The following is a 10,958-nucleotide window of genomic DNA, read 5'->3' on the forward strand; positions in this document are numbered from 1 at the left end:
TTCATACAGCCTAGCTGTCACTCAAACATGCTAAGTGGTGAGCGGGGTGGCTCACCACTTGGGCCAATCACACTAGAGTGCGACATGAGTTGGCAAGGCAACTCAGTCCAGGGTGCCTAAACCCCCTCCCACATCCCCTGTGGTACCCAGACAGAATGGCACCACTTTGGAGGGCTTCTGTGCAGAAGCCCGCCAAAAGTGGAACAAAGGCTCGACTCGGGTTCAGGGTTACTGAAGTGAACCTAGACGCCATTTTGGCAGCGAGTTCTGGCAAAAAATCCCAACCGGTGAATTTATATTAAATAAATAACCCAGCGGTATCTTAAACATTGCACCAAAAAGTGGTGCATTAAAAACAATGAGAAATCCCATTGGGAAATATTCTGGTGGAATATTTCCGTGGTATCCACTGCCACCAGCCAGAACTCGGCGAGGGGGGACGGGACAGTACCCCCTCGACAACAGACCCAGGGGCAATCTAATTGCCACTACCAGTACTTCCACAGTAAGATGGTTTGTAATGGTTAAGTTCCTAAGTTAAGACTAGTAAAGTCAATGGTAACTTTACAGACCCAGGGAGACAGTAGTCAGTCCCAGGGTGTGGAGTCTATGTTTGGGGGTCTCTAGGACACCCCTGTGCTACTGCACTGAGGGTGCTGTGTAACACACATTCAAAAACCAATGATGGCCTATGGGGAAAATTACCCCCTAGCCCATAAGCACATAGCAAGTCACAGAAACACTCTCAAGTCATGTCCAAGAGTGAGGGTAAAAGAGTCTCACTCTTGGCAGGAGAAAAAAACAAACCCCAAAAATCCAGCAAAGCTGCTGGGGGACTCACTAGGTTAGGAAATTCAGCCTAAACAGAGAATTCTTCCTAACAGGAAGGGTCGAAATGTAGCTGGCAAAGAGGGTAGGATGGGACACACACAATGTGAAAGGCATTTGTATTATATTAAAAAATAAAACACTTGTATTTGTGTATTTTGTATTTATCTGTTTATTCATTTTTCATGTGTATGGTGCCATCAGCAAATTTATTTGTGGCACTCCAAGAGAGAAGAGGTTGATTTCTTTGGAATCCAGAGGTTGGAGAAGTACATTAGATAACTGCTCTGCTGGGTTGGAAGCAGAGTGAACCAAATATTGAAGACAATCATTCTTAGCTGTTCCAAACCATGGCCTGACTGCTTTTGGTCCTCAAATTAGGGTTGGTCCTCAAATGAGGGTCTGCAGCTGCATGCAATGTTTTAGTTTCGATACGCCCAGGGGTAGAGGATAGATTTAATTAACGGCTGGCAGGAAATGTGTCAAGTCGCCTTGTGAATGAAGGTATCATATACCTGCCAATATAGAACATTTACATTTGACATGATGAGCATGTGCAGTATCATGAAGATCTTCAGTAAAAGTGAATTCAATTATGGTCCTCCACATGTTTTAGCCTGTACGGATTATTTGTCAAACACTGCTGTTTACTCATGGTAGACTCGCCCTAAGTTCCTGGCAAGTGCTGAGTTTTTATATATACAGCATTTATAAGCCAGAGATGTATTGTCTTAATTAAACAATCTTTTATTTATGAGACAGAATTATGTTTTCATTGTTACTTTTCAGTCATTTTCAAAACACCTGTGAATTTTAGTTTCCAAATCATTCTTAAAACGTCAATTACAAAATACAATACTTCAGGGAATTAAGTCTTGTGCAATCCACTTTGAAACAACATCACTCATTGTAAATATCATTCCTCTCTCTCCAGAATCTCTTCTGTAGGAAAATGAAGATCATGAATCAAACCCTGGTTACTGAGTTCATCCTCGTAGGATTCACGGATGATCCTGCACTCCAAGTGCTACTCTTTGTGCTCTTCCTCATAGTGTATATGATCACCCTACTTGGCAATGTGGGCATCGTGCTGGTGATCAGGATCTCTCCTCTGCTTCATACACCTATGTACTTCTTCCTCAGCTATTTGTCCTTCACCGATGTTTGTTACTCTTCAGTCATCACCCCCAACATGCTAGTCAATTTCCTTCGGGAGAAGAAATCAATTTCGTTCATGGGTTGTGCTGCACAGATGTACTTCTTCTCCTCTTTTGTAACTATTGAGAATCTCCTGTTGGCAGTGATGGCCTATGACCGATATGTGGCAATATGCCACCCCCTAGTTTATTCCACCCTTATGAGAAGCAGGGTTTGTTTGCAACTGGTGATGCTGGTTTACACATGTGGATATTCGACTGCTTTGATACATACAGTATTTACCCTGAGACTCACCTTCTGTGGGTCAAATGTTATTAACCATTTCTACTGTGATGTGCCTCCAGTGCTGAGCCTTGCCTGTGTAAATGCATACCAGAGCAAGGCAGTTATTTTTGCTCTTGCTGTCCTGCTCGGAACAAGCGCTCTCTTGGTGACACTGATGTCGTACATTTATATCATCTGCACGATTCTCAAGATCCGCTCTGCTCAAGGGAGGAGGAAGGCTTTCTCCACATGTGCTTCCCATCTTACAGTGGTGGCTTTGTTCTATGCTACAGTTTTTTTCATCTATCTGAGGCCTCCTTCCAGTTACTCTGAAACACAGAATAAAGTGGTGTCTGTTTTTTACACTGTCGTGATACCCATGCTTAACCCCATCATTTACAGCTTAAGAAATAGGGAGGTGAAGGGGGCCTTAAGAAAATTGATAAAATATAACAGATAATGTATTTCATTGCTTTGTTGTAATAATGGGATTGTTCATTGTAACATTGATTGGCCTGACAAAGAGAATCCTCCCTTTGAATTATTCACTTTTCAGTACAATTTGAAAACTGTACTTCCGAATACGCTTAGTTGTAAATGTATTGATCGTTCTCTCCTGATATAATGTATTCTTCAGTGGTTTTCCATTTCTGCTCTAATAAATGTGTGACCAAAATCATCGGCCCCACAATGATGAATAATGCATCACACTTGTGAGGGTCTATATTCCAGTTCCAGCTTCAGCCAGCTTCTGCAAAAATTGTCTCAGTTATTAAAAGGTCAAAGGTTAAATGAGGTACCCTTGAGTCACCTTTTAGAGTTCAAGCTTGTGGTTTTACACTGGCAGTGTTATTGGTATGGACATAGTTTTGAAAGCACACAGACACTCTTTGGTGTCTTAGTGCCAAAGAACGCTATATCACTTGGGAACCTTAACGTGACAGCAGTGGAAGAGACTGTCATGTATGGGCTGAAAAAATAGGTATGATAAGACTTCAGCCTGACCACCATTGGAAAATGATTCCACATCTGGAGACAGGCACATACAAAGAGTTAACTTGAGATAAGAGGGATCCATTCCAGAGTCTATATGGTGCTCTTTACAGAGTAGTTTGAATATGAATATCTGTCCTAGGGTCAACAGGCGCAGCTGGAATAGTACGGGAGAGCTGTGATCTCTGATTCATCATTTACATTGTGAGAAGCCAGATTCTCGATTAGCTGGAGTAATTTCAATGTATACACGAGAGCCCAAGATTCAATGAGTTTCGCTAGCTCAAATATTAGTGTCAGTGAAATGGTAGAGGCTGTATGGTTCTCTGAATGTAAAGGAAGACTGTGTCACTGAGTTTTTAAGATAGATACACATAGCATATTTCGAATTTGGGGAGCTAGCGTGAGGTTTATGTCAACATATAAACCAGTATGTAATATTACGGCCACTGGTAGAGTAAGTGAGATTATCTATAATGGCCAAGGGTGGTTCCACAAAGCTTAACTCTGCCCCCAGCCAGCAAGATCTCACACTGCTCATAACTTAGCTTGTGGGAGTTAACCACCATCTGCACCACCATTGTACTTGTATACTCCTTAAACTGGTAGTTTGCTCCACAAATACCTGATACATTCTGAGAAGGATCTGGGTATCATCTGCATAGAAGTAGATGATCAGTTATTTGGCATGGATTTGCCTGCCCAAAGAATAAATGTACACATGGAAAAGGAAGAGGAAGGGCATAATACTGCAGGACCTGACAAGGTAATGGCTGGAGTTTAGATACAGAAGGAGGGAGAGAGAGAGAGACAGACAGGACATGCCTGTCCAAGGAGGGCTTTATGCATACCAAGGCAGCCTCCATAACCCCTTGTAACAAGTCATACAATAGAATTCAATCATTGAGAGTGTTTAACGGTGCTGACAGATGTAACATAATCAAGTTGAAGACATAATTAGAATTATATTGGAGATTTAGTCAAGGCAGATCCCAAGAAGCCCCCCTCCCCCATTAGGCTGGAAGCTAGCCTAAAAAGGCTGAAGAAGCTGTTCTCTTTTACAAAATAAGGAAGTGGGCACATAAAAACTAGACAAGTGCCTGAGGAGGACACATTTCCCTGAAAATGGATCAGAATTATGGATCCAGAAATGTTGTATTTATTTTTAACAAAGTCAAAATGATGAGCCTTTTCATGGAACTGGGGAGTTTTTCACCTGCCAATGCCCAATCATTTTTAGCAGGACTGGGACAAATAGAGCGCACAAAGCACAGCCATGAGCAAAATACCTATACAAAGTGAATTTTAACAAAATTAGAAGAAATTTGAAAGAAGGACATCTTTGTGCAAAGCATCTCATTGAGTAGTCTAGGCAGCATGATGAGCCGGATCATCAGCTCAGTGCACAGGTTGCAGGCAGGTGCATGATGCATCAGGTTTTTTAAATTATGTTCCATGAATGAACAGCTGGTCGGGCAAAAATCTGGCTTTGCTCAATTAGATGAAATTCTGACCAATAGCAATGGCAGGGATAATCTCCTTGGACTTACTGTAAAAGGTGATGCAGAGTGCCTTACAAGAGCCCTAAAAAAAAGCTGAAACCCTCTTCTGTTCTTCCCAAGCCAGTGGATTATGTAATGTTACCTACGGGAATCTTGTCACCCTGAGGGTAGTTGAGTGTCCTGATCCAATGGCCCTTAAATTCAATCAGGTTTTGCAATTCTTCAGCTGGGTCTACCTGATCCTCAGAAACCTTTGGAGGAAAGGGTTTTGCTCACTTCTTGGATTGATGGATGTATTAATTCCTAAATAAAGGGACTTTGAGCTGTGAAGAAAGTTAATATGAATCAATGGAGTAGAGGAATATGTGCCCATCTATAGAACAATTAATTGGTGGATTCTCAACCCCTCTGCCATAGTCCAATGGGAACAACTTCTTAATCTCTTCTACTAAAGTGCCAGAGGCATCATTCCCCAGAACATCACTTTATTTCAAAACAAAGTTTTTAGAAAAATATCCAAAGTGTATAAGATGATTCTCTATGTGCCAATATCCGATGACGGCCTTAGCTCCGCCCATGACCTGTCTTGTGAAAATCAAAGTGTCTCTACAGTAAGTAAGTTGTCTGCCCATCCCTCCACTTGCAGGCTAGCAGGTACCTCTTTAGATATTTATGGTTCAGCCTTGCAAAATCATCATATTAGGTCTGAGGACAAAAGACTCTGAATCCACATCGAACAGTATGTTAGACAGGGAAGACCCCTGTGGAACTCCATAAGAGAGGAAACAGGATGCCGAATGAAGAGGAAGGAGAGAGAGAGAGAGATTGAGACCTATCAGTAAGAAAGGAGTTGAACCAGGCCAGCACTGGACCAGATACTCCCGCCAAAAACAGGCAATGCAGAAGGATGGAGTGATCAACAGTATTGAAAGCTGCTGAAAGATCTAGCAAGATCAGGGAACCCACCCATCCTAAGTCCACCAGTCCGAGATAAACTGTCCATGATTGACACCAGGACACTTTCAGTGCCTCGGTCTGTGCAGAAACCTGACAGATGGAGTTAAAAATAAATGAGTAGTTTCCAAGTAAGAGCCAAGTATAGGTGAGATCAGAGACTCAAGAATCTTCGCTGTGTTCACTCCCGACGAGGTTTCTAGACAAGTCTGATTTCTGAAAGTCTCATCAAAGCAGGTGCTCTCCTGCTCCTTCAGAACAATCAAGGACCACACTGACACCCTCGCTCCATCCTGGGCAATTTCTGCAATCACTCTTTTGCCACTAGAACCTTCTCTTCACCTCTAAAGTGAAACACTTGTGTATGGGCATGTTATTAATGCCATATCATATAATATCATATCATAAAGCATTCCCTTGTGCACCCCCTCCTCAGGAAGCCCTCTGTCGATCCTTCCTCTCTGATAAACTACCACCAAATCTCTATCACCACTTTCCTGGGCAGACTCCTGGACAAGCTGGCCATCTCCCAGTTTACTCCCCATACTGAATCTGTTGGTTGTCTCCACGACCACCAGTCTGGCTTTAGAGCAGCCAGAAGCATGGAAACTGCTGTTGTGAACACCCTGTGAAGACCTGCTCTCAAATCTCAACTCTAACCTTTCTTCTGTCCTCATTCTCCGTGATCTATCCTCTGCTTTTGATATGGTCTACCATGCCATCTGATTAATCGTCTCCATGACAACCTGGGTATCACAGGTCAGGCCATAGCATGATTGACCTCCTTTCTCTCTGATCGACCCTCCCAAGTCCAATTTGTGGCCTTTCTCTCTCCCACCTTTCTCTCTACATGTGGTGTTCCCCAGGGTTCTTACCTCTCACCCTGGTTCTTCAACCATTACTTGGCTCCCCTGGCCCATCTCATCTCTACCTTCTGCTCTAACTTTTAGTGTTACGTAGATGACACTCAGCTCTCCTTCAGGCTCCCTTCAGCCTCCTCTGATCTCTCGCTCATTCCTGACTGTCTATCCGCGATTCAGGAATGGTGTGCCTCCAATGATCTCTGTCTTAATGCCAGTAAAACTGAGTTCCTTCTCATTGGGACCCCTGCTCCCACTTTCCCTCTAGCATTCTGGCCGCCCACTCTGGGTCCTCCACCCGCACCTTCCTGTGAGGCAAATAACTTGGTGCCAACTTCAACTCCACCCACTCTTTCTTTCCTCACATCTCTGACATCTCTAAGAAGTCACACTACCAGCTGCACCTCCTCAGAGGTATTCTTCCCTTTATCACTTTCTGTCACGATCCATGCCCCTGACCCACTCAGGTATAACAGCCCCCTGGCAACAGTGGGGCTAAAGCCCTTTACACTGGTCCCCAGGGCCTTAAAACTCCATCAGAAAAATACATGGAGTCAGTCCTGGCGCCTTTGGTGCCAGGCTCATTATCAGGAATAAACCAATACCAGTTTTGGACCTAAATCCAACATAGAGGCCTATTACACAGCTCAGTTCTTTAGAACCAAGCCATGCGGTCTAGTGTTTTGGGTGTGGCTGGGCCTGGAACTACTTGACCTGGAAGTACTTTACCTGGACTATATAAACCACCCCCAAACAGCAGAACATGCTTCGAGTTATTGTGCACTCCTGCAGCGTAACGCTCACCATGCCCAGCTCCTGCTCATCTGCTTCTCCGGCGGCCCGATCCTGAAGCCCTAAATCCAGATTCCATTAATAACCTGGAAGAACAAGAACATCATTAGCAAGCAAGAACATGTCCCTGTGAAGTGACCGGCCTTGAATCCATCCTGCGCTTCGCTTACCTCGCCCATCTCCAGAGTTCGCCGCAACCTGCAAAGGTAAAAAAACAAGGACAGCATTAATAACAATTCTTACCTGGGCAAGCAGCGAGTCCTGGCAGCACCCTGCACTTCTCTTACCTCGCCCATCTCTGGGTTTCACCACAACCTGCAAGGGAGAAGGAACAAGGTCAGCATTAACAAAGCACTTACCTGGGCAAGCAGCGCTTCGATCGCTCATCACTCCGGAACATCACCGCAACCTGTACAAAGAAGAGAGGAGAACACAGGTTAGCAATTAACACCAATAAACAACGCAGCGCTCCGTGCATCAATAACTCACCGTGGTCTTCACCATCAGCGTGGCAACTCCGAGATCGCAACCATCCATGTGAAAACAAAAAGAGACATTGTTAGGGAACAGCATAGTGGAGCAAGACGCTGAGAAGACAGAGAAAACAGAGGGAAATAAAGAGACAGAATAAAGACGGAAAAGACATTATAACTTACCTTGAAGACAGCAAGCAGAGTCAGAGTCACAGCCGGTCTCGACCCGACCCGACATAAGGGCACATGGAACAGTGAAGCAACTAGGTCCACGGAATGCCTGCACCAACCACCTGCCCCTGCACAGAGACGCAGGACAGAGATTTCAATGCACAAAATGCCTAAGGTGAGCAATAACCCCAAGGGAGGGGATTTGGACCAGAGGGAGGTGGGAGTCCACCCATCACAGAACCAGTATCTTAACCCTCTATTCTCCTGTTATAGGTGCTACCCAACGTCTGGCACATAACCAAGCAGAGAGAGGTCCGGGATAGCACTTAGACCTCCATCCAGTATTGTGTGGTGCCCCCGTGGATACAAGGTGAGCGTAACAGAACTTGAAGCCTCAATTAAAACATCCACCTGGGCATCCTGGAAACATCTGAGACTGACCAACTAGCCCAGTTACTGTAAGAATTACGGGCCGAGGTGCACTCCCCCCTGCAAGAAACCAACACCCTTAGGAGGGAGTTGATTGTCATCAAGGATGAATTGGCCAGACAATTGCTCCAAACACAGGCTGGGCAGGCTCCGTTGCCAGGAAGTATTCCATTGGTTCTAGCCACATCCATCAATCCAATGCAGGTGGTCCTCCCTGGGGCAGTTACTTTGGCCCCACCGGAACGTTTTACGGGGGACCCAAGAAAATATGCAGTATTCATGAACCAGTGCCACCTCCATTTTCTTTGTAGATCTGGAGACTTTCCTAACGATCAGTCACGGGTTGCCTTCATTCTGTCATATCTGAGTGGCAGTGCCGCGGATTGGTCCATACCATTAGTATGCCAGGATGGCCCGCTCCTGCGGGATTTCAGGGGGTTTCAACAGGAGACGGAGAAGCTGTTCGCCCGACATACCCAGGGCCAAGCTTTGGATAACAAACTTCTTTCCCTCTGCCAAGGCAGCCAAGATTTGTTAACATATATTGCTCTTTTAATAGACTTATCGCTGAACTGGGTGGCCTGAGGAGAAACTAACAACGTTATTCCATAGAGGATTACGGTCGGAATTGAAAGACGTCCTAGCTCAGGTGGTAAACCCGCGAAAAGACTGTGCAGAGTTCATCAACCTAGTGGTGCAGCTAGACCACAGGCTTCAGGATCGAAGGACAGATCGAACCAGAAAGGAGAATCGAACTGTGTAGGTTCGCTCAAAGGAGAACAGTCCGCGTTCATCAGAAAACACTTTGGAACCCATGCAAATTGGGGGGAAGAGAGCCCATTAATCAAGGCCGAAGAAAGACAAAAGGAGACAACAGCAATTATGCCTGTACTGCTGGAAATCAGGTCACTTCCTCAGAGAATGATCCGTAAAACCTGCTATGAGAACAGGTGGAGCTACAGAGAAAGAAGGAGGAGAACAAGAGTCGGAAAACTTCCAGGCTCGGCAAGCGGAGAGGTCCGTTAGTCGAGTGAAGGAAAAGAGCCACAGACCTCACACCTTGCCCTGCCTGTGATTTTGGTCAGTCATCAACAACCGTCTCGGATGCATGCTGTGGAGGCATACATAGACAGCAGAGCCGTTGGCATACATAGACCAAGGCCTGGCAACAAAGATGGGGCTTCCCCTCTGTCAGAAAACGACAACTGAGAAGGTCACCACTGTCGACGGCACAGAGATAGCTTCTGGTCCTGTAATTCAATGCACAACAGAATTGACCCTTCTGTGCCAAGACGGACATCAGGAAGCCATTGCCTTCAACCTTATCAAGGCCCCTCAGTTCCGGGTGATTCTAGGGATGCCGTGGTTGGTGGCTCACAATCCTAACATCGACTGGTGAGCCAACAAATTAGCCTTCTCCAATGAGTGTGCTCATGCGTGCTACCAAGTGGAAATGCCATCGTCTGACCCAGAGACACCTGTCCAAGATAAAGAGGCGTTGGTACTAGGTGTAACAAGTACACTACCAAGTACGAATTCCACGATGTTTTCCAAAAAGTACAGGCTAATACCTTACCCCTCACAGACAATATGACTGTCAGATCGACCTCGCAACTAGTGCAGAAATCCCGTATAGTTGAATTTATGCACTCATCGAACCTGAAAATCTCCACTTGAAATCATATCTGGACCAATAACTGGCAAACGGTTTTATCCGCCCATCCAAATCCCCGGCAGCTTCGCCCCTATTCTTCGTACCCAAGAAGGAGCGGGACTTGAGAAAGTGCATAGACTACCGCGCACTAAACCAGGTAGCAGTTAAAAACTGTTATCCTCTATCCCTTATCCCAGAACTGCTGTACCAAGTCAAGGATGCCCACATTTACACCAAATTGGACCTCAGGGGGGCATACCATCTTGTGCGTGTAAAGAAAGGAGACAAATGAAAGACCACCTTTCGTACTGGGCTGTACGAATATCAGGTGAAGCCCTTTGGGCTTTGCAATGCTCCTGCCACACTCCAGTACTTCATGAACGATGTACTACGGGAATTGATCGACATATGTGTCCTAGTTTACATTGACAACATCTTGGTGTACTCCTCTTCTAAACAGGACCATGTCAGGCACGTTCGCTCCGTCCTTGCAAAACTCTGACAGCACAAGCTATACGCCAAACTTGAAAAATGCTCCTTCCACGTCACTGAAGTCGAGTTCCTTGGTTTTGTCCTCACTCACAGAGGCGTCCGTGTGGATATGCACAAAGTAGACACCATCTTTAGCTGGCCATCACCGTCTTCAGTCAAAGGTGTCCAAAGTATGCTCAGCTTTGCAAACTTTTATCGCCGATTCATCCCAGGTTTCTCGCAGATTGCTTCTTTATTACAAAAAAACAACAAACTTTTCCAATGGACAGAAGAGGCGGAGAAGGCTTTCCATGAATTCAAGAAACGATTTACCTCAGGTCCGGTGCTATGACACCCCCACCCAGATCTCCCATATCTAGTGGAAACAGATGCCACCAGCATGGCAATG

The 10,958-nt window shown here is 45.3% G+C and overlaps 1 protein-coding gene across 1 annotated transcript; it reads left to right on the forward strand.

The window, feature by feature from the left end:
- The first annotated feature begins 1,780 nt into the window (after nt 1-1,780).
- Nucleotides 1,781-2,710, forward strand: LOC138513009 (olfactory receptor 5AP2-like). Its single transcript, XM_069627725.1, has one exon. It carries the CDS (start codon nt 1,781-1,783, stop codon nt 2,708-2,710), a length of 930 nt encoding a protein of 309 aa, XP_069483826.1.
- The last annotated feature ends 8,248 nt before the right edge of the window (nt 2,711-10,958 follow it).

This window comes from Ambystoma mexicanum, chromosome 12 (genome assembly GCF_040938575.1).
Source record: "Ambystoma mexicanum isolate Mex_15411 chromosome 12, UKY_AmexF1_1, whole genome shotgun sequence".
In the NCBI taxonomy this organism is placed as follows: Eukaryota; Metazoa; Chordata; class Amphibia; order Caudata; family Ambystomatidae; genus Ambystoma; species Ambystoma mexicanum.

Coding starts and splice junctions, on each gene's coding strand:
- LOC138513009 (XM_069627725.1), top strand. CDS start 1,781: ATGAAGATCATGAATCAAACCCTGGTTACTGAGTTCATCCTCGTAGGA.